Genomic DNA, 25,711 nt, shown 5'->3' on the forward strand with positions numbered 1-25,711 from the left:
TGACGATCTGCCCCGGCGAGGGGTTCAAATGCGAGTCTCAACAATAACCTGGAGTTTCCAGAAAGGTTACATAAATACTACTTGAATTTTAAGTAATCAGTAGTACAGGGGCGTAACTAATTATTTTAGTGAGCCGTGTATAATATATTTATTGTACAGTCAACATCACTGAATATCATTCAAAGATTTCAGTCGAAAGTTCTAAGATCAATAGTGGATGCACCCTGGTATGTAACTAATCAAACACTTCACGAAGACTTAAATATACCTTTCATTAGAGAAGAAATCCATCGAGCCTCGGAATCACAAAACGAGCGTACCATTCACCATGACAACGAATTAGTAAGGGAATTATTTCATAATGGCCCTGTCACAAGGAGACTAGATAGAACCTGGCCTCAGGACCTATTTTAAAACTTTAAACATAAATAGAATAAGATGAGACATCATTGGAAGTCTCTTCTTCATGACCAAAAACATGGAAAAAAATTTACTTAATACTCTTTTAATGATGTAGATTGTAAATAAACATAATTACATAAAAAAAAAAGATTTTCATGATATTTTTTTTAACAGAATATGGTCTATTTTTATCAACACTTTCTTTCGAATTTTTTTTCATTATTGAATGTTGAGTTTTTTGGATACTGATAAGGTTTTTGATTTATTTTTTTTAATATCGGTCGAATTTTAGAATAAAGATGATATTTTTTTAATGTTTCATGATGAATTAAGGAGACAAAAGATTTTTTTAAATATATTAGAAGCAAAGTTAATTAAAGACAATATAAACAATAAAAAACACTCTTGTCAAGGAAAAAGGTACGAAATGAAAACTAGAAGATTTTAGCTTGTCCATTTCGTGTTTTGAAACTAACCGACTCTCGTCAAGACTGAGCAGTTCAAGATGAAGAAGATTTTTTTAAGCGCACAATTATCCAATTTTTCTTTTTTGGAACAAACCTTTTCACGACTAAGGACGTGCAAAAGGACCGGAAGCAAATGTAAGGATTTAAAGCTGCGAAGAACTACCCACCGAGTAGGTATGGGTTAGAGAAGAAAAATATGAAGTAAATATGAGTTTAATGAAGAATTATGATAAATGATATGAATATGAATATATGAAGGAAGATATTATATGAAATATGAAGTAAATGATAATGAAGAAATATGAAGAAGAAAAAGAAATATGTTTAATAGTACACTATGAAGAAAGTACTAAGTATAAAGAAAATGAGAAATATGTATTAGTAAAGTACCGGACAAGAAGAAGAGGAAGAAAAAAAGGAGAAATTTTTAATAGAAGAATATGTAAAAGGTCAGAAAATCTAAATAACTGGTTTAAAAGTGAAAGAAGTATAATTAAAAAGTAAGTTCAAATGTAGGAGTTAAAGTTATATTTTTTTTTTAAATCTGTGAATGAAGCTAAAATATAGATTACAATTTCTGAGTGTAGAATTTCGAGATGATATAACGAAAAGGAATAAGTAAGAATAGTCGATGTTTGATGACTATTTTTTTATAGTGTAATAAGTTGTTTATTTGTATATTTTGTATACATTTGTATAAATCTTTAAAACACAGTAATCAGTTGGTGACGCTGTCTAGAAAAATGCTATCTCTGACCCAAGTTAAAATTATCGAGTCTGTTTGTCCCCGCATTGCAACTAACGTGATGGATGGTAAATATGTGGCTAGCGGCATCTGCCAAATAAAAGTCAAAGCTTTCAACCTAAAATAAACTTAAAACTTTTTTTAAATATTTTTAAATATTTTATTAGGTTGAAAGCTTTGACTTTTATTTAATAGGTCTGGATCCCGCGTATGAAAAAAAGTTGATTAATAGCAAGCTGAAAATTTGTTAATAGCTTAAGGGTGTCTAGTCGGACAAACTTTGATATATAGGAACACTGGAACAGTGGAAGTTTTAATTGTGGAACAGGTTAAAAATTTGGAACGGTCAGACCACGAAAACGTCACATGTATTTTGTCCGACAGAACTTCCAATTGATTTGTTACCCTTTCATTAAACTCTCGTGCAAAAATCAGACTGCTATTTATCACCTGTCATAATTCCTGTCATTTGACATATTCTACGTGTTCCACTCATTATAATTCCCATTTGATGATAAATAGCAGCCTGATTTTTGCATGAGAGTTTAATGAAAGGGTAACAAATCAATTGAAAGTTCTGTCGGATAAAATACATGTGACGTTTTCGTGGTCTGGCCGTTCCAAATTTTTAACCTGTTCCACAATTAAAATTTCCCCTGTTCCAGTGTTCCCATATATCAAAGTTTGTCCGACTAGACACCCTTAAATTATTAACAAATCTTCAGCTTGCTATTAATCAACTTTTTTTTCATACGCGGGATCCAGACCTATAACAGATGCCGCTAGGCACCTACTACCATTACGTTAGTTGCAATGCGGGGACTAACAGACTGGATAATTCTAACTTGGGTCAGAGATAGCAACCTATGCATTCTCTGATGAGCCTCGATGAGCGAAATCGTCGATTAGAGTGCAGGTTTTCTCTCTCTGAACTAAGTGAAAATTAAGACAGTTTTGGCTTCGCATTGCATTGCAACTGAATAAAAATGGTAAACATTTTTATTTTCTGTTAGTATAACTCCTATTGAGTAACTAGGTCCATTTTCCATTGGAATTTACCACGCTGAACAGACTGTGTTGTGAATTGCAAATTTTATAATTCCCTCTTGTCTTCTTTGCAGTATCCATCTGGCTTGCAATTTTTAGAAGCCATGGAGGTGTTATTAGGAAAATGGTCGAATAAGTTTTCAATTTGGTATTATTTTAAATATTTTTAAATATCTTATTAGGTTGAAAGCTCTGACTTTTAAAATAAATTGTCTTTGTGGAATAAATGCTCAAGGATTCAGCAGCATATTTGGAAGGTTTGGACCCGTGATTCCTTAATAGACTTCAAAATAGACCTAAATGCTTTACTCCTCAGGTAGGTATAAAGCCTGATGATCTCGTCTTGCTCAAGCACGAAAACTCGCCTCCTCTCAAATGACCTATAGCTCAGGTAGTTGAGATATATCCGGGAAAGAATAACAAGGTAAGAGTTGTCAAAGTTAGAACTTCTGAAGGGTTATAACGTTCGCTTTATTGCTAAACTGTGTCTTCTTCCTATGACTCACCTTCAAGAATTGTAATAATTTGTTAGTTTAGTTATACGCTTTTTCAAATTACTTAAATATTTTTTTGTTTTTTGATGCGTTTCCATCAAGGCGGGGACTATTTTGCGTAACGCAACCTTTAAAATTATGGTCCAACTGGCGCTCGCCTTTTTCCGTACTAACAAAACAACAAACTGTTTTGGGTATTTTGAGACGGTCCTTTACATACATAAAATTGCGTGATTTTCCAGTTTTTATGCAGCAGTCTTGTTCCAACCTTTTTTACGACAACATCAGCCACACATTTTGTTTAAAATAACTCGCTTATATGCGCTGATCCACGTGTAGAAATAAAAGTTATAATGATTGTAAGTAGTTTTAATTAAGTGTTTAATTAATCGCCGAAAAGAGATAAATTGTTTTATAAGCTCCATTGATACCGCTTGAGAGGCAGAAATAGGCTGATGGTGGTCCAACTCTGAATCAAATAAAAACAAAAACTGCCTTCCCTCTTTTTCATCTTTACTCAGATTTTTGAGTACTTGAAACTGTCTTTTGGCCCTTTTCCTAGACGAAAAGAGAGTAGATACGTGACCGTGTCCTTTCTGCTTTCTTCTATATTTGTCGTCTCCGTGCTTATAAATTGTAAAATCGAAGATTCAGGATGCAGCCAGAAAGCAGTTTCTTTTAACGAAAAGTCTTGGATTTAAAATATTGTTTATTATTTTTATTTCAATTATTTTAATTGTTTAATTATTGTAGTAAACTTTGTATCTGAGACTTTTCGTTTTCCTCGTTTTGTAAATTATTTTATTAAATATATTTATATATTCTAACAAGAGTTTTAATTATCACCGAACTAGATCGAAGGTACTGCCCCAACACGCAGTGAGCAACATTCCAGGGGGAGAAACCAAATCCTCCGATATTCAATTCTTGCAGCACAATATTAATGTGTGATTTTGGCAGTACCACTTGTTGAACTGTACGTACTTTCCCGTGTGTACCTAAATATTATATAATTAAATCTAGTTACTTTGGTTAGGAAAAACGAAACACAGTAAGTAGAGCATTCTATGACTTATTTATTATGTATATTTAAACTGCTTCCGCTAATCCTACACGATTATTACCAAAGTCAAATTCGGTGTAGAACTTTCCAATGAATACATCTCCTAGGATCCATTCCACATGAGTTCTAGTGTTGAGGTCTAATCCCATGAATCCAGAAATACATATGTCAATACCGCCGTTAGATTGCTACAAAATAAATTAAAATAAAATTTAATCAATAATAAAAATTAATAAAAAAGTAAAAGTTTGGTCAATGAACTAGATAACAGCTTGGCTAATGTGGGAAGTTTATTGTTACTACTGTCATGCTTCGAGCCAAGCTTAGTCAGCAGTATTGCACACGCTATAGTATTAAATATAAAATATTCCGGCCGGGGTGACGGGAAAGTCCCTTTAAATTAATGAATTGCTGTTATTGTACTAGGGAGTGAAAAATAATAACACAATATCTAAGACATCGGCGTACATTCCTCCATTGTCGCAACACAACTTCATACGACGCCATGTTCTTATGCTCATCCGTCTCAGCATGTCCGGAGTTACCTACTGACGTAAAGGCTTGGCAAATTCCGTTTCGCAAATTCTCATTTGAAACATATCTGAGTTTTCTAATCTCCTCGTTAATGAAATACCACAGTGCGTTGTCCGGCGTTGTCAAATCTGGACATTTTAGGGACCAAAGAATTGGAGAACCTCGCGCAATCCATTGGTCCGGGAAGATTTTATTTAGATGAATTTTTTCCCGATTTGATCCCTTAAACTCACCCAAATGTTTGTGTACGTTCTAATGAAATTATTATTGTGGTACCATTATTTTAACACAATGTTTTTAAACCTTTTTTGCCTCTCAGTACTTTTTTGATAAGCCAGTTTTTATCGAGATAATATGGACATTTGTAAAATCCACCACAAAATTTGTAAATGGTTAAATAAGATTATAGTGACCTAGTAATAATATGAAAATTTGTTTATAATTGACGTTTTGTTAGGTACTCAGAAATTTTTAAACGTATTGAAAAAGAAGCCACAAACTTGCTTATCGAAAAAGTAATAAGAGGCAAACAAGTTTTAAAAACATTATGTTTAACTAGTGGTACCAAAATAATAATTTAATTGAAACGTATACAAACATTTGTGGGGGGTTTAAGGGATCAAAACCCCCACCATTTTTTATGGTGTACACAAAGGACCCCGCAACACTCCTTATGGAAAAGTGGTTCCGGTCAAATTTAACGAAAGTTTGGTCAATGATACTTCTCGATGTATAGATTAAAAAAGTCCATGGGACCTGGGCCTGAATAACTACTATTCTCGAGCTACAGCCTTCTGAAGTTATTGGATTCGGATGCTCGGTTTACGTTAAGTGCACTAATTCACGGTCAAATGAATGAAAATATTTATTATTGGAAGAAGAAGAGTTATTTCTTCATGCATACTTGCGTGTTGTATATGAATTCGTGGTCAAAAATAAACGCATCATATTTTAGTCTTCAGAAAACCTCCGGGGAGTGTTTGCGGGGTCCTTTCACTGTTATTTTTTTTTAAGATGTTCCTGTCTTAAGAATGTCACATGTCCATTTTTAATATGAAATCTCTTAAGTTTTTGATATATTGAAAAAAATAGATTTTCATTTTGTAACTTCAAAGGGCTGTAACTTTTTTATGTGCACATTTGTGTGTTAAGTAAGTTAGGTTCAATCGAACTATTTTTGGTCTCAGAATATGTGATTTCATTTATGACCTACCTTTTGGCTACACCCTGTATAATTAATATGTAACTATTGTTTTGCCTTACCTTTAAAACATAATCATTTCCGGAAAGTGTGAATTCTTTTCCTCCAAAAACAAAACTAATTTCGGGTAGTTGATCAATTTTGCTGCAATCAATTATATATTCACCATTAAGGAATGAAAAAGCGCCTATTTCCTAAAAAAATAATAATGTAGGTTAATATAGGTAATTCTATTAAAACCACTAGGTACTATGTTTTGTTTTTATTTTTATGAAAAAGTGCAGAGACGAACACAATGATGTGTTCCTGTGATTTAATGATAACGAGAAATTCTTCTTCTTCCTCTTTAATAATAACGATAAATTGATCAACAAAATAATTATACCATTGTATGTTTAAAAACAAATATTTGTCTTAATCTTAAGGTCACATATTTTATCGAAGGTTGGATATCAACATGGTAATTCATATTTTCCTTACAGCAGCTCTAAATAATTGGTTAGAGCTCAGACTAAACGTCTTCTTCCTCATCTCTTTTACCTTTTATTTTGCCCTCTATAATCAAACGCAGCAGACTATAAGGAGAACATCTTACTGTATGACCAAAATATTCAAGCTTCCGCCTATTATTTGTTGTATAATTGTATCTATTATTCAGTGGCGGCTCCTCAGAGGAGGCAATGGAGGCTTAGGCTCCCCATAAATTTTTTACACACGCTACACTGTTTTGTTTATCTTGAATCGCGAAAAACAACAAGCACTCTTACCATTATACAAAGTGTAAATTCCACATTATCACTAAAGATCCATACGCACGGAGCATCAGCATTAGAACGCATGATTGTGTCCCAGTTTTTTTATTATTATTGTAGGCAGGACCTCTGGGCTATCCCGAGATGCATGAACGGAGGCGAGAAACCAGCAAGCCTCAGTTGCTAATGATCCGCGCAGCGCAGCAGAGTTTAAGGAGACCCGGTCTCCTAACAGTGCCATTCACGGTGCCATCACACGCTGGCCGGAGATTTAGTAAGGGAGGCTGGCTAGCTTCTCGCCTCCATTGCGTGCATCTCGGGACAACGAATTTTAGGGTCCTGACTAAAAATAATAAAAAAACTAAAAGTGTGAATTTTGTTATGAAGTTTGGTATGTGGGGTTAGAATAATATTTGGAAAAACTTGTTCAAATAACTTTTTCCGATATCTGTAGCGCAAAGCAAAATATCGGTAATTTACCGTGTTTTGGATTCGCAGTAGGCCGCGTTTATAATTAAAAAAATTCAGTTGGGTATGTTAAAAATTGTGAACCTTCAACCTGTATGGACTACAAAACATCAAATCTGTATTTATTTTGATATGCATATCTACTTACAAAGATGGAATTTTTAACAAATAAAGGACACACACTTTGGTATTACACTTTTACAATTAAACTAGCTATTTTTAAAATGATATGATATTATGAAATTATGAATTATGATGATATTATGAAATGTAAAAGCAAATGGTCAAAAAAATAGGGCCTGAAATTACATTTTTTTGTCACACTTTTTTGCTAGTGCAAATTTGTCTAGATATTTTACAGTTAGGTATAGCCTCCCCTATTGTAAAAATCACGAGCCGCCACTGCTATTATTATTGTTATTACTTAATGTTTGTTTTGAAAACAATAATTATTCTGAATATTTTCGATCACCAACAAAATATAAAAGGATTTATTGTTGTGTAACATGTCAAGTAATTGAATAAAACAAATTAAACGGATACATTATTTTGGTAGGCGTCAGTTTATCAGGTGTAAAAAAAGTCGCCAAAGAAGGTTGAGAGATTCAGAATGAACAAAGCTCTGATTTCAAACATACAAAAAATCGTCCAAAATTAAATTAAGTGGATGTGACCAAGGTGTATTACGCAGGAAGAAATACAATTTTTATCTTACTGAACAAAGGGTTCCCACTGTTAAAACGATTAATCGGAAATTCGTAGAAGAACTGTACTATAAAGGTAATAGAGAAATTATGAGCCAGGAATTTCACCAGTTTTGATTTTGTTGGAGAAAAACATCAAATAATACAAAAATATTGCTTGAGGAACACGACATTAGATGGTTAAGACCACAGTATATCAAGAACATTAAAAAAGCGCGGGGGAAAATTATTCTTTTCACTGAAGAGACTTATTTTTGTTAACTAGCTCAAACAAAAATTGGAGTAAGAGTAGTAATAATGGACTAAAAAAATCTGTGCCAAAAGACAACGTTTTGTAAAGTATGCAATTGACAGCAATATTCGAGAGCATGGATACGAAGTAATAAGACATCCATCATACCATCCTGATTTGAACACAATTGAATTTATTTGGGCAGATTTAAAGCCGTATGTAAGTTCCAAAAATGTACATTTTAATTTACGTCTATACAAGAGCTAGCAAATGAATTTTTCGAAAGATTCCCTGTACAACAATGGAAAAAAGTAAGTCATAGAAATTGAACGCCAATTAATTAGTCCAGGGTATTAAGGTTTTTTCCATGACACTCGAGCAGCCAGGGTACTGAAGCGTTTTTTCGACAGGTAATATTTATTAGAGCAAATTGTAACTATTTCCTGCGTAGGATCCGGCGGCTATTTTTATTTATAAACAATTAAGTGTCAAAAAATGGCATTTTTCCCTTTTTTTTCAAATTAATGGAAAACAGTGAAACTTATGGTTTTTTTAGTACAAATGTCTTTGAGATTATGGAAAAGGCTTTAAAATGACGTATTACAAAGTTTGATATGCTCATTTATTGTTAATATAATTGCGAAAAAAGGTCGGAATTGCAAAAAAAAATCAATTTCGCAATATCTATTGTAAAAATTAGTGTACCGCTTTGAAATTTTTGTCATATAAGGGTTCTTTGGTGCTTAATATGTGATAAAAATTTCAAAGTGATTTATTCAATTGTTTAAATTTTATTCAAATTGTTTATCCCAGAGAGCATTTTTTTTGCAATAACATAAGTCAGAAAAAAATGACGTTACAACCATTCCACAGATGTCAAATGAAAGAGCATGAGCTACATCTTCAACTTGGTTTAAAAAAAGCGAATAAATAATGCATTTATTAGTAATAAATAATTATGCAAAAGTATCGTAAATCTTTCCTTATAAACTTTTTATTTTGTTATATAAGAAATTATATATATTTATTACAATTTTTTATCAATTATGACATAAATAACATTACTTGGTAGTTGTGCACTTAAAACAGGGTAAAAAAGTTAATTTTTTTGGAAAAAGTTATTCAAAAACTTTATAAGGAAAGATTTACGATACTTTTGCATAATTACTTTTTACTAATAAATGCATTTTTAATTTACTTTCTTTAAACCAAGTTGAAAATATAGCTCATGCTCTTTCATTTGACACCTGTGGAATGGTTCTAACGTCATTTTTTTCTGACTTATGTTATTGCAAAAAAAAATGCTCTCTGGAATAAACAATTTGAATAAAATTTAAACAATTAAATGAATTGCTTTGAAACTTTTTTCACATATTAAGCACCAAAGAACCCTCATTTGACAAAAATTTCAAACCTGTACACTAATTTTACAGCAGTTATTGCGAAAATAATTTTTTTTGCAATTCCGACCTTTTTTCGCAATTATATTAACAACAAATGAGTATATCAATCTTTGTAATATGTCATTTTAAAGGTTTTTCCATAATCTCAAAGATATTTATACTAAAAAAGTCATAAGTTTCACTGTTTTTCATTGATTTGAAAAAAAGGGAAAAATGCCATTTTTTGACAGTTAATTGTTTATAAATAAAAATGGCCGCCAGATCCTACGCAGGAAATAGTTACAATTTGCTCTTATAGGTATTACCTGTCGAAAAAACGCTTCAGTACCCTGGCTGCTCGAGTGTCACGAACAGGGTATATTTTTGTCTTATTACCCTGGCCTAAATATCTAAAGAGCCACTAATAGATGCAGCTATAGATAATAGTATTAATTTAAACGATGCCTCAGACAACGAAGATTTTCAATCAGGTTCTGATAGCGATTGATTAAAAAAAATAAAGCATGTCATTAAAATATTACAAATATAAGTACCTACCATTGAAAACAATTTATTAATTAATTATTTATAAATGTGGAAAAAATTTAGCTCTAAATTAATTGACGTTTGTTGGTTGAAGCCATTAATTAAGAGGATAGGCGCAACATTTCGGCTCCAATGCTATTTAATTGCATTCATTTTTTTGGAAAACTAATACGTATTTTTGAAACATTTCAACGTAGAATGAAATATTGCGTTATTACCAAGGGTAGAAAGTCCCTGAAACCTTCTATCTATAATGTTTATATTAATAAGTTACAGGGGTGAAAATTTAGTGGGTTTTTTAATTTCAAATATCTCATTCAAAAGAAACTTTTTGTTTATTCTAAGGGATTTTCTACCGTTGGAATAATGTAATCTTTCATTCTGCGTTTAAATTTTTCAAAATATTTATTAGTTTTTTTCAGAATTCGAAAAAAAAAATGATCACAATTCGGAAGATCACAAAAACGATGGCTAGACGACACTAAAGCAAAAAATGGGGAGAAACTGGCACCAAATAGCACAAAACACAGAAGAATGGAGAATTCATGGAGAGGCCTTTGTCCAGGAGTGGATGCAAATAGGCTGAAGAAGAAGAAGATTAAATAATATTGATAGTGTATTTGATAAATAATAATTGATTTAAGACATGAAATTAATAAAAATTTATTTATTATTGTGTATTATTTATGGAACAAGCAGATAATACACCAGGATATTATATTCTGCGATCCAAGTATTTTGTTGTTAACCCGGGAGTAGTCGTGCCGATAGAAAAAAATCTCACATTATATTCTTTTCCGTGATAACTTGATGAAAAATTTTGCAACATAACTTTTCACTCGTAAGTGCCTCGAGGAAGATTGTTGTAACGCGTGGGATTTTTTTTTTATTTTTTTTATTTTTTTTTGGAATTTATGGCTTTGGTGAGAACTAATTAACTTTAAATTTGTTAGATATTATAAAATAAAAATTTGTATTAAATTCGAATTTAAATTCGTATTGTGAGATTTTTTTTCTACGCGCGACTACTTACGTGACAGAAGTGAGCGCGACTGCTCCCGGGTTAAACATGTTCTCAAAATGTATCTAAGTGTTGCATAGTAACAATATATTATTAAAAAATAACTTTTTCTCTTTTCTCGAGTATTCGTTTTTATATATAGTATATAAATTATTTTAATCATTGAATACAGAGTTAGTGAAAAAATAATCATATTAATTAACTCAATTAATAATTTAAGCGATTAAACAAGTAACGGTTATCCAAGAATATTCAAAAGCCATCTTTAAGGGCAATGTCATTGTCAATTAATCTCCTTACCAGTGAGAATTTTACTACACGTAATTTGCCGTGTATAGAAAGAAAAAGTAGGGATAGCAGTAAAATATTTGCGCCTACGCTCTTAACAATTATTAGTATTCCTTATGTGTATTTAACTGAAATAATTGACAAGAGGAATTTCACCAATATACACTGTTACTTTTCCATTGTTTCGATTTATAATAAAAATGTAAAAATATTATAGAATTGGTATGAATCTTACTGTGAAATAGGTAACAAATAAAAAACCGAAAAACCTTTGAAACCCGACTGATCTGACAACGTTGCGTAAACAAAGTTCTCGATCGGTATGACTTTGACGGTTTCAGATATTTCTGCCGACCTGTACACATCATATAGTTAAATGATTAATTTTATAAATAAACTTACTTTATGTAACTTTTCGACTTCAGCGCTAGGTCCAGCGATCAAACTGGTACCAGTGTCTACGATAATTTGACATCCATTTGAACATAGTTTTAAGGAAGATCCAACGTTAAGACTGTCCATAACAACTTGCCAATAGCCTTTAGCTGAAACATCTACATAAGTAAAGTCACCTTTGTAATAGTTTGGGTCTGATCCACCAAGCAACAATTCACCACCAACTTCTCCATCAGGGTCTCTGAAAATTAAGATAATTTGTTAACCTTTGATTTTCAGATAAAAAATATTAATCCTAAAATAAATATGTTTCATATTTTAATTAAATTTCATCTGAAAAAAATTAGCTTAGAAACAAAAATAAAAATACCTAAATACACAATTCGTCATCCCATCCTACACAACATAAATTAGCAGCCTAGCCTACCTTAGCATGATACATAGACTGACAGAAATTCCCATGTCAAAAAATAACTTCGAGATAGAACTGAACATCATTAGGCAAATAGCAGTAAACAATGGCTACAACGAACAAACAATCTTAACAACATTTTAAACCAAAAACTTCATAAGAAAGTCCTGAAATTAGTTTATCCACCACCACAGAAAGAACCTAGTAACTTCTGCTCTATCGTATATACAGGCAAGATATCAACAAAAATAGCCAGATACATAAAAAAGGAAGGAATATCACCAGCTTTCACAACTAGCAACAACTTAAGCAAATACAATAACAACAATAAGGGCCGAAAGAGAAAGCAACTACAGAGTGGTTGTGGCTTGTGGTGACTTATGGTGACTGTCCGAAAACTTACATCGGTCAAACTGGCAGAAACTTTGACAAACGGATAGCAGAGTACAAGAGGGCTTTCAATAATAGAAAAACATATTCCACATACGCACTTCACCTTCTAGACCATAATCATTCTTTTAATAAGCAATTTAAAATTCTTCACATTCAAAATAAAGGACTTAAGCTATCTTCATTAGAATCTATGAAAATTAATAAATTTGAAAAATATAGATATAAGTCAAGTCTGAATTTGCAACTTGAGACAAACAGCTCTCCACTCCTCAACCTATTCAATTAAAGACTTTAAAATGCAAACACACATTAAAATAAATCACTTGAGAAAGGCACTCTGCCGAAACAGCTGTAGTCACATAGTTTTATGTATAATAAATTTTGTGGAAGTATCGAAAACAAAAGTTTTCAGTGTTTAATTGCTAGATAAAAATACCTATTATTCGATTTCCACCTCAGAAATATTTCTTAAAATTCAAATTACTTTCTCACTTATAATAATAATTTCTACATATAATACGAGTATAATATCTTAAAGTATAGGACTTTAAAACGGTATTATCAGAATTTTTATGGTGCGTTATTGGGATAACTTTATGATCTAGATCTAGGGGCAAAGGGAGCCGATGGAGGTCCGTGAAATTTTATAACTGATTTTTATATATTTTGACCCGCTGAATCCGAATCTTCATATATGATAATCCGAATTTTTGGGAAGGAATTTGTTATTAAAAATTTAAGTGTTTAAATGCTTATAACTAATAAACTGATAAAGATATATCCTTTTCCGCAAATCGCCAGGAAATTTTGACATTCCTGTCAAAATTTCTTGAAGAAAAAGTCAGGACTTCCTTACTGTAAGGAAATGTCATTTCCTTACTGTAAGGAAATGATATTTCCGTACAGTTGTTAGTGTTCTACATAAATGATAGAAAACACATTGCTATTAAAACCTTGTAAATTACCTTAATTATTAAATTTTCTTTATCTGGAGCTTCCTGGATAAATTTTTCAATTTCTTCCTTCGTTAAAATCTTAGATTTCTTTGCCCTATAACCTTGAGCTTGCCGTTTCAATAAAGAACGAAGTTTTGAGTATGTAGATATATCTACATTGTGTTTAAGTGCAAGGGTTGACTTCAGCATTGAATAATTGGCCCATAATGTTGAAGATTTCATCTTTAAACAAAGGTCTAGGAAGTATGCCATTACAACATTTTCTGAGAAAGAACTCGTATTTTTACTCATGCGATAATCCATAAAACGTCTGTATGCATTTTCGTACTTTTCTCTTGATTTCTTTGGCAATAATTCTAATGAAGCAGTATTCACTGCCTCAACCAGCTCTGGAGGAGTCCCAGGAATGGAAATTTCATCATCACTTATCATTTTACTTTCGAGAACACCAGCAATTAAATTTAAAAGCGTCAAGTTTGACAATTCAACCTCAATACGTTTCCATAGTAACCCAAGTAATTTTATTAGGAATTTCAAAGCACCATTTATTTGGGAATAAAATTATCGCGTTTTTTTTAAATCAATCAATATCTGTCGAATTCTAAACGATTTGCGGAAAAATAGTATGTTTATCTCGTAGGAAAAGCCACATTCCTGGACTCTGTGTTGCTAAGTCTCGGCTTGCGCCTCGACTTAGCAATCTTCACAGTCGTCCAGGAATGTTAAGCTTTTCCTACCCGGTAAACAATGTACTATTTTTCAAATAATGTTTTTTTTTCTTTTAAAAAGACAAAGCAAACAAACTAAACCCGTTTTTCAGTGCGCCAACCATAAAAAGTCGAAATATACTAACCTAGAATGACAATTGTAATTTTACCCTTTAACATTGTGAAAGTATACAACTATCCGTCAAAAAATACATAATTTTCAGTAGTAATTGCACAAGAGCTCTGAAATTATTGAATTTTTCCCGGGTGACAGTTTGACAGTTTTAATTTAACGAGCCGAAGGCGAATGAAATTATGTCAAAGTGTCACGAGAGCAAAAATTCTATATTAATTTCAGAGGTCGAGTGAAAGTCATCACTTTAATTTTTAAAACATTAATTGTCATTAATGTCACTGAATGTATTTTTTCGTAGCAACGAAGGGCATCTGACGTAATATACTTAACGACGGGAGATTATCAGTAGTAATTGCACGAGAGCTCTGAAATTATTTAATTTTTCCCGAGTGATACTTTGACAGTTTTAATTTCACGAGCCGAAGGCGAGTGAAATTATGTCAAATTGTCACGAGAACAAAAATTCTATATTAATTTCAGAGGTCGAGTGCAATTTGTTGCGATTATTTCATGAATAAAACTGTTCAAAACCAAAATTTTATTGTAATTTATTTATGTAAGTACCATTAAACACACAGTTTTTATAAATATTTGACGATTGAAAGTCATCACTTTTATAATTTTTAAAATATTAATTGTCATTAATGTCACTGAATGTATTTTTTCGTAGCAACGAAGGGCATCTGACGTAATATACTTAACGACGGGAGATTATCAAAAATTATCGATTTAATTCAGATTTCTGTAGCTTTCTATTGGTCAGAATCTCCTATGAATGAATAATCAAAAATTATCGATTTCATTCAGATTTCTGTAGGTTTCTATTGGTCAGAATCTCCTATGAATGAAATAATCTGAATAATTATATGTATAATAATCACGATAGAGAGAATTCGACAAACTATGCTGCACTGAAAGAAGGACTTGGTATGAACTTGACTGCACAGCTAACAAATTATCGACTGGGTATATCAAACATTTTTGCTTATAACTTCGCGTTTCCTCAACCTAAAAAGATTTAAAGCACTTCATTTTAAACGTATGCTTATTAGCTTTAAAATAAATTTTGAGAAATCAAATTTTATCAATTCTAACTGAGTTATATAAGTTTAGAGTATCGAATTTAGATGTAAAAAAATAATCTAATTTGTTTATAACGATTTTTCGCTGGTATGAGATCTAAAAATTTAGTAATCATGTTAACGAGGTTTATAATACAAGAGAAATTAAAAATTTTGAGCTCTAGTAAACTCATTTTGATGCAGATTTCGTTAAAATACAGATTTGAAAATGACACAGCTGATGATTGAAAATGACTCAGCTCCTAACCGGGCGCGTTGTTCGAGCGCAACAACTGTACCTACTCTCACTTTGTAATATTAATATCTCTACAAAAAAATAATTTCTGCGTATCTTCTAAATTTGAAATTTTTATTATTGGTTTCTAGAATAATAATTTAATATTTCATTTATTTATCATTTAAAAATAAAACTATAAATAGGTATGTCATCGGTTTCTTCATTATCATTATCATATTTGTCATACGGAAGATTAGTAAATCGAACCCCCTCTTACCCTGCATGCATTTTTATTATTTTTTTATTTAGCTTATATAATACTAAATTGCTAACAACTAATAGCCATTGGCATGGCATATTGATTTCGCAATCAGATAATGTAATGTGTAGTGTGTGTTGAGTAAAAGTTTTGTTACTTAGTAAAGTTGACTTCATTGTCTTTACAAAGAAATGCTAATTATTGTATTCGAACATCTTCGGTCCCTCCGGTGAGTACCAATCCAACAAGGATAGAAACTATTTTCGTTTATTCATTTTTACTAAATGAAAAATTTCCTACTCAGCTGATTTCGAACTCGCAACACCTGGATCCAAAGGTAGACTCTCTTACCACTGAGCCACAGAGTTTATATAAATATCTAACCTTGTGATACTTATTTCGCTTGTTCTAAAGGTTTCAATATTTTCATACACCTATTACATAAATAAACAAATACTAAAATTTTTAATTAAAAAAATTTATTTATTACGAACCTGTTCAAGTAAAAGGAGAAGACTGGTTCTTGCACAGCGCCTTGTTCAACCAGTGAATTAAATACTGGAGTAATTCCGTTAACGGAAATTTCAGGGTATCCCATTCCTAAAATTCCATCGAATTTTCCCACAAGGAAAGCTAAACCGGGTTCCTGGGTAGCTTCAGCAAATAATTGATCCTTAGCTTGTAAACCCCCAAACTAAAACAATGTTATGATGTAATTAAAATTTGGCAAATGTTTTAAAGTTGCAACTAAATAGGACTAAAATATGTTTGCCTTGATTGGTATTTTGGTAGAGTTTGACGAAATAGTTCTTCGAAATTTTATCCAGTATATATCAATGATGAAAATAAAAGAGAATAATTGTAACTTCGATATCTTTCACATTATTGGTTTTCAAAACATTAGTTTGTTGTTTCTTAGCTTTCGTCGAGCTCTAAGATTTCTTAACTTTCCCATTTTATTTATAAAAAAGTTAAGAAGAAAAAATTAAGTTTCTATCTTTACTTAAGCATCTATGGTAATTTTACCATATCTACCTATTTATCTATCGATCTATCTATCTAATTTGTTCTGTTGGATCAATTCCAAAAGCTAGTCTCGAACCCACGACTCGCTCTCCATCAACCATCTAGCTGTCGTTCGCAGTATACGCACAACCAAACTTATAAATATGGAATCATCTGATATTTTTTATTATTTTTAGCGAATTAAAGCTAAATTTAATTTTCTTTCATTGCACCTCTCCGGAGCCTAACTACAGCTTAGAGAAAAAAATTAACAAACCTGAGAGCTATTAAAGTTGGTTGGATGAAAATTAAAGAATTCTTTTTACCGATCTTAATTCCTCCCCAGAACATGAGGGTCCAGGACATTTCGCCGTCGCCGTTTCGCCTTCGCCATTTCGCCGTCGAGCCATTTCGCCGTCGCCATTTCGTTGTTAGCATTCGTACTTATAATTTCGGCATGATCATTACTTGTATATAAGTTTTGAATGGTTTTCGAACGATTATATACTATCACTTTTGCATAATGAAGTTTTTTATTTTTGATACAGTAAAGACAATTGAAATTGAAATCCCTTTTCTCAATATTGTTGATTTCCGGGAATCTGATAATAGTCATATTTATCTATTTAATGATGGATTCTAAATATACTCTTGTTTATTGTCCTTAATTTCCTAGAAATCATAGGTTAAACTTAAAATTACAAACAATAGGTGACTATTAAAGGTTGGCAGGTACATCAGGTACCGTTAACAGATTATTATCTACTTAATGATGTAGGTATTCTAATTATACTCTGGTTTATTGTCCTTAATTTCCTAGAAATAATAGGTTAAACTTAAAATTACAAACAATAGGTGACTATTAAAGGTTGGCAGGTACATCAGGTACCATTAACAGATTATGTCCCTTTTCCTCATTTCTCTCTTTTGATTTACTATATAAGCGCAGAATTCATCTGAAGAGTTCAGTCGTATCTTGAAAGTGTTTGCGATAATTACGAACTTAATTATGGACCGACAAATTCTATCTACTAGAGGAAAGCCAAAATTTAGCTCAGATGGTTTTATTTATGTTTTTTTGATGCCCTTAGCAAAAATGACGATGAAATTAGATTTTGGAGATGTGAGAGAAGAGGCATGTTTAAGGCAAGAATTCACACTAAAAATGATGAAATAATAAAAAAGGTTAACCTGCACTCTCATGACGCCTCGGCTGTGGATGTAGAGGTTGCCCAAATAGTAACAACCATTAAAAGACCATATAAGAGTACAACAACTAAAGTGGTATGGACATGTGCAGAGAATGCCAGAACACCGTCTGCCAAAACAGATTCTAGACACATGGAAAGAGAAAAAGAGGCCGACCCAGAAAGAGCTGGAGAGAAGGAATAGACAGAGAGATCCGAGAGAGAGGTTTAGACGAAGACCTTTGGGAAGATAGAGATGCATGGAGATTGGGCATCAGAAGACGTCGGAGGACGTTTTAAACCGATTATATATATATATATATATATATATATATATATATATATATATATGGTTGTTTAATTCTTGAACCTTGAACAAAAATATATATATATATATATATATATATATATATATATATACATTAAAAGACGAGCAGAAGATACAATGGAAGGAACAATTCAGGTAATTTTCAATTTATTCTAATATATTTTCTTATTTCCAACAATATTTTACTTTGAAATTTTCATTGATTGATTCATTTTTTTATTTTAGGTAGTCAACGAATGTTTGAATAATACCAGTCAGGCTTCTCAAGCTCGACTTCCAAATAGTTGCGCACTGAGGAAGACCATCAGACGAAAACGCAACGAAATTCAAGCTGCACCGCCAAACCCTGTTAATTTGGAAGAATTGCGGATACCGGAACATTACAGGATTTATGAAGTGTCGGATGGCGTGGAAGAAAATTTACTTTTGGCGGACAATGGAGAAGGGCCCAACAGAATATTGATTTTCGGGAGAGACAGCTGGCTACAGCATTTGCAAACTTCGCCCATATGGTTTGCCGATGGTACATTTTCAATAGCACCGCCGCTTTTTCCCAAATGTACACCGTGATGGCAACTAAAAATAATGGGGTCCGCCCTATATTTTATGCCCTTTTGCCAAACAAATCACGAGCTACTTATAGCCGTATGTTCGATCTAATAAAGAATTTGAAGCCAAATCTGAGCCCTACTGCGATCCATTGCGACTTTGAGCAGGCAGCATTCGCAGCTATGGAAGATTGCTTCCCAGGAGTAAATATCAACGGATGCTTCTTCCACTTAGCACAAAACATGAAGAAGCATGTGGCACAGTTAGGCCATCTTACAGAATACATTAACGACGCCCAATTTGCCTTAAATTGTAAGATGATTGATTTAATTGTAAGGTGACATCCTTGGCACTTGGCATTCGTTCCAGTTCGTCATTTAGATCAGGCCATTGATGTGTTGGGAAACGCTTTACCTGTTGCGCTTCAACCACTGTTGGATTGGTTCGAAGATAATTACGCAGGACGTATGAACAGGTAACTATAAAGTGTACTCCTTCAGAAATTCCAAAATCTGTATATCGTTTTATTAATTATTTATAGACGAGGAGATGGTAGACGCCCTCCATTATTTCCCCAGGAGATGTGGAATCTCTATCAAAGGACAATGAATAGGGAGGATCGAACCAACAATTACGCGGAGGCAGCACAAAGAAGGCTTCAAACAGAATTAGGAGTCGACCACCCTACACTATGGAAATTTATCGACAGCCTCCGTAAGGTGCAGAAGGGTAGGGACGTTCACTATAAACAATTAGTTGCTGGGAATCTGCCACCCTTGAAAAAGAAAAAATATAGGGACGCGGATGAGCGAATTTTAAGATTAGTCCGAAACTTCAATGCCGATGGAGATATTTTAGAATATCTTAGAGGACTTAATACTGTAAATATTTTATTTTTCAGACGAAAACAATGTATAGTTGAATACGAAAATATAACTTGGTTTTACTAGCAACATCAGCATTTTATTTACACTGACATTTAGTATAAAAAAAGTTAGTATGTTATCACGTTCTTGCGACATTTAGTATAAAAAAGTTAGTATGTTATCACGTTCTTGTAAACTTAACCAATGCCGGGATGGCGACGGCGAACTGGCTCGACGGCGAAACGGCCGACGGCGAAGTGGCTCGACGGCGAAACGGCGACGGCGAAACGTCCCAGTCCGGAACATGACTCTTCCTCTTTTATATTTATGAACAAATCTGACAGTTTCCGTTCTTGCTTGTCTTCCTCGCCTTCTAAGTATACGAATTCGTTAATCATCTGATTTTACATATCCTACTTTCGTTTGAAAATAGCACACTTTTCCAATTTCCAATGTTCCAGTTTTGATGTTGAATACACCAATTTACGTGATCAACCTTCTTGGCATCGGCAAGATCGGCATCTTGTGCTGCCTGGTTAACTCGGGATCTTTAACCTTTCTCCTGCTATTATATAGTCCTTGGGCACGGTAACTCTTCTTCTTATCGTTTCAACTAAAATACTTACACCTATAGTTTCTACAAGCTGCACGTTTCAAATACAGAGTGATTCCATATAAGTATTTGGTTGAGTATATTTATCCATTGGCGACCTTCCTAGCAACATCCAAAAAGAGTTACACATTGGTATAAATAAATAGCCGGAATCTCATAGAGAAGCAATATGTTGTCTAAATTGATTTGGTATCAATCGTCGTACTTTGCCTTCAAAACGGGTGAAGTTTTAAATGTTTAAACATATATAAATGAAATACTCTGTATTATACTGAATTCGCTCTGCCGAGACACAACTGTCTAGTGACGTTGGTAACTTCTTTATTGGGATATTAGGTTGCTAGACGTGACTGGAAATTACTACACAACCAAACATACCCGCTCACAGCCAATATTATTAATAGTAAACAGACATATATAACATAAACCTTATAGACCTGGATCCCGCGTACCAAAAAAAGTTGATTAATAGCAAACTGAAAATTTGTTATTAGCTTAACGGTGTCTAGTCGGACAAATTTTGATGTACGGAAACACTGTAACAGGAGAAGTTTTAATTGTGGAACAGTTTAAAAATTTGGAACGTCTGATTACGAAAACGTCCAATGTATTTTGTCGGACAGAACATCCAATTGATTTGTTACCCTTTCATTAAACTCTCTTGCAAAAATCAGATTGCTATTAAAAACCAACATAATTCCTGTCATTTGACGTGTTCTTCGTGTTCCACTCATGAAAATGCCCAGTTGGTGATAAACACCAGTCTGATTTTTGCATGAGAGTTTAATGAAATGGTAAAAAATCAATTGGAAGTTGTGTCCGACAAAATACATGGAACGTTTTCGTAGTCTGATGTTTCAAATTTTTAACCTGTTACATAATTAAAACTTCCCCTGTTCCAGTGTTCCCATCCATCAAAGTTTGTCCGACTAGACACCGTTAAGGTATTAACAAATTTTCAGCTTGCTATTAATCAAATTGTTTTTATACGCGGGATCCAGGACTAAAAATATTTTGTAGAAATAAATTCCACAAAATTTTATGGGTTTAGTATACACTCCCACTATTTCCAATAATGCTTTTGTTTTTGTGAAAGATTAAGTTGATTTGAGCAGTTAATAGTGTGAGGTAGGAATTTTTGTGCTGTATGTTTCCTATTCCGAATGTGTCAAAGTGAATCTCGGCAAAGCGAATTCAGTATACCTATACTTACTGTATTCCATTGTTAACTTAATTTCGTTTCAAAAAATTATAAATAAGTATGTAGATACAGTGAGGGCGTTTGAGTTGGAATAAATTCATTATATCGAGAATGGGCGAATTTGGAGAGAAATCCTGAGACAGGTCGATTTTTATTTTTAAATTATGACTTTTTGGGTGTGGGCCCATCCATCTGGGCGTGAGGACGTAATAGGCGATTTTTTTGAATAAGAGTAGGGGTTTTGTGATAGCTCATTTGAAAGGTTCTTTAATTCTCTATTCAGTAATATAAATATTAACATAGTTGTGTATACAGGGTGTCCAAAAACATTTTACTGCTGTCAGAAAAACAGGTAATAATGTTTACTTCAGAAATAAACATTGCTGTTCGCTTAATTTCAATCTTCAAACAGCTAAGAGAGACAGGTGGGTGACAGCTTTAACATTGAATTTAAGCGAAAAACAATGATTATTTGTCAAATAAACATTTCTTTCTGTTTTCTGACACCATTCAAATGTATTTTGAAATAAATGAATTAAATACATTCTTCTTTATGTCTCAATTAATTTAACTAAAAAAAATTTGGACACAATATATAAATAATTATGTTAACGTTTATATTACTGAATAGAGAATTAAATAACCTTTCAAATTGGCTATCACACGACCCCTACTCTCATTTAAAAAAATCATCGATTACGTCATCACGCCTATATGGATGAAGTTACTAGTATGATATATATGGCAAAAAGTCATAATTTAAAAAAGTCTCAGAATTTTTCTCCAAATTCGTCCATTCTCGAGATAATGAATTTATTCCAACTCAAACGTCCTCACTGAATAACACGATTCTATTTCACTTAATATATTAATTCACTTACATCAACAACATCTTGGGAAATAAGTCCTGCAACTTCCCCTGAACCATATGCAATTGCGAATCTGGTGTCGTTTTTCACATAGGTAGAAGATTTATCGGCATCGTATTTGTTATGAAGTACTAAAAAGTACATGTACTTAATGTAATGGATGTATTTAATAATCTTTTATTTAATAAGTCTCAATAATAAAAAAATATAATTTTCAATATAAAATAACTTAAATACAGATTAACTATTCTAAATTAAATTCAGAACAACATTAAATACAGATCATTCCAAATCCTTTTTTTAGTGTGTCACAGATTATCGAATTCTCTCTAACGCATTACAGGTTGGAAGTGACAGAGAAAAACGTACCTTTGTGATTATTATACTTACATTGAACTTAGAAAATTATGTATTCCTTGACGGGTATTTTCATATTAAAATGACTTATAGATGTATAATTATAGATGTGTAATTATAGTTGTATATACTTATAGATGTATAATTATTGGTTGGCGGTTACAATACTCTAAATAGATAACCAATCAATAATGCAAATAAAGATAATTTAACACAAAAGTAATCGATTGTGACAGTATTTTTACAAATCATATGATAAAATGGCAAATGAAATTTCTAGGTAAGTATTTTTCAGCGACGTCAATATAAATATGTTATTGGTATATTCGGATATTGTATAGTGAAATTTGATTTTATATTTATTTATTTTTACATTAAAATATTTTAAATATTAATATTCTGGCAAATATTTGTATAAATATTGATGTATATATAAATATAAATATTCTGACAACATAAATGGCATGTAATGATTTGCGACATTCTTAAAATTCTATATGACGTCAAAATTAATGACCCACTAAAAAAAGGGTTTGGGATCATCTGTATAAGACCCTTGTAATAAAAAACCATTTATTTTATTTTTAAAATTTAGCTGATTAAATTTTTTTATATTTTTAACTCTCATTGTTGTTTTGTTTTTTGGTTTTGTTATTTGATATCTTCTTCTATTTGTGTAATAGTTCTCATACTCATAGTAGTAGAGTCAATATAGATCGAAAACATAGGTAAATTGTTTCGGGAAAAATCAAAAAAGCTTATTATATTTTTCTAATATTTTTCTAATATTTTTTGGTGTATAAACATGTCAATAAAGGTAAAAAATTTCTAGTCACAGATTTAGCCGCTAATTGTTTATTAATCGTTTAAACAATAAAAAAAAATTTTGTATAAATAATTTTTTCTACAACCGTGTTAAAAATGCAATTTTTAGCACTCCATAGGAGCGTTAAAAATGCTACTTTAAGGCACTAGTGATTTAAAATTTTTAAGGCACTGCAGTTAAAAGTGAATTGTCAAATTATGAAACGTCAAAATATTTATATTTCATTTATTAACATTAATATTAAGAGTACAACTTGCGCAATTTGGAAAAGGTGGTTTAAAAGGATTTTTAAAATTTAATTTAAACTGTATTATTGCATTTTAACGTTTGTAGAAAAAACAAGTATACGTAACGGTATAATATTTTCGCTAAGAATTTTTAGACATTCCCCTCGAGTGTAGACAACCAGTTCTACCTTTTACGGGTCATAGGTTTTATGGTTTCAGCAATTAACAAAAATATTGTATTTTATAAATTTATAACGTTTGTAGAAAAAATATTGTATGATATACGTGTTAAAAAGTACACTTTTAAGGCACGCATGTGAATTGCAAAATTCGCTTCGCTCATTCTTAAAAATTTTACATGCGTGCCTTAAAATTGTACTTTTAACACTTATATCATAAATAACTATTAAAAATATCATTTTACTTTCATCAAAACTTTCGATTTTGTTTTTCATTATGCTGAATCCGAATCTGACATTACAATTTGAAAATAAAAAATGGCGGATCCAAAATGTTGGAATTTTTCCTAAAAAAACTTAAAATATTACTTATTATATTATTTATTTTGAGAGGTTGCTGAACCGGAATTAAATGTTAACAATTTAAACTTCAAAATGGCGGATTTTTCGTAAAAGGATTTAAAAATAGTAAAAAATCATCATTTTTCCTAAAAAATTGATTATATTTATTTTTAAGAGTTTGTTGAAAATTTTGAAAATAAATATTTAAAATTTAAATTTCAAAGTGGAGAATCCAAAATGGTTTTTTAAATAAAAAAAAAAGGAATTAACTTCCACAGCCAGTTTTGCATGAACAAAAAATCATCTATAGCATTTCATTTGGGGCAAGATTTTGCGTCATGCTGATTGGTGACATACCTGAATTATCTTTTTACAGCCACAATTGTGAGCTGGTAGATCGATATTAAAACAAGTCTGAACATGCTAATAAACTCTCTGAGAATGTAGTTAATTAGCTGCATCTTCAGAAGGTGTAAGGAGTGTCAAAATGAGCTGGTTTAGGTTTTGCAGCATTTTTTACCTATTAGACCTCATTGTAGCACCGTACAATGCAAGAAGACATGTAGCTCCAGCTTGGCAAATTGTTTTATAGTTTTGATTTGACATTAAAAAACTTTTGCTGGAACATACTTCTCTTTCGGTTCTAGCTTTGCCCTTTTTAAAAAAATAAAGGGTACCCCCCGTTAAGATAGGCAAAATGCCCTCACTCCCAGAATTCAATTTTTTTAATTTTTTAAGTTCTGTGCAATAAAAAATGAGATAATGCGGATTTTTAGCTCGCCACCCCCCCTTACCCCTCCCCCCACAGCCAAAAACGTAGATTTTTAGATTTCATTTTTTTAGTTGGATTGCAATTAATTTAAAAATTTCAAAAAATTCACGTGTGTAGATGAGGCTTTTACAAAATATGTCCATTTTTTATGGACCCGTAAGTAGAGTGTACATAACCTCAATTTTTTTTAACTTTTTTAAAACCTATAACTTTTTTTTTGGGGCTGCAGGTCCAATTATTTTTGCATTTTGTGGATTTTATCAAAAGCTATCTCTCTGATTTTTTTCAGATTTTTCCGTCAGGTGCGCCATCTTAAAAAAATCAGAAAAACTGTTTTTTTGGGGGGTTTTTGGGGATTTATCATTTTATAGACTGCAACATAGATCAACTTAAGGTTTTGTTAATAAATTATGTATAATTTAAAATAACTGAGTATATTAGGATATTCAAAAATTTGGGCGAAACACTTTAAATCCCCCAAAAAAA

General features: G+C 31.9%; 1 protein-coding gene across 1 annotated transcript in view; it reads right to left on the bottom strand.

The window, feature by feature from the left end:
• Positions 1-4,211: 4,211 nt before the first annotated feature.
• LOC126879633 (cathepsin D-like) overlaps positions 4,212-25,711 on the bottom strand; it is a 49,226-nt gene continuing 27,726 nt past the window's right edge. Inside the window, exons 4-8 of the mRNA XM_050642818.1 lie at positions 22,535-22,653; positions 16,399-16,598; positions 11,749-11,983; positions 6,016-6,147; positions 4,212-4,406 (exon numbers count right to left, since the gene is read on the bottom strand). Of these exons, the coding sequence (XP_050498775.1) occupies positions 4,245-4,406; positions 6,016-6,147; positions 11,749-11,983; positions 16,399-16,598; positions 22,535-22,653 (848 nt within the window). The 3' untranslated portion in view covers positions 4,212-4,244. The remainder of the gene's footprint in view (positions 4,407-6,015; positions 6,148-11,748; positions 11,984-16,398; positions 16,599-22,534; positions 22,654-25,711) is intronic.

Source organism: Diabrotica virgifera, chromosome 2, assembly GCF_917563875.1.
Source record: "Diabrotica virgifera virgifera chromosome 2, PGI_DIABVI_V3a".
NCBI lineage: Eukaryota > Metazoa > Arthropoda > Insecta > Coleoptera > Chrysomelidae > Diabrotica > Diabrotica virgifera.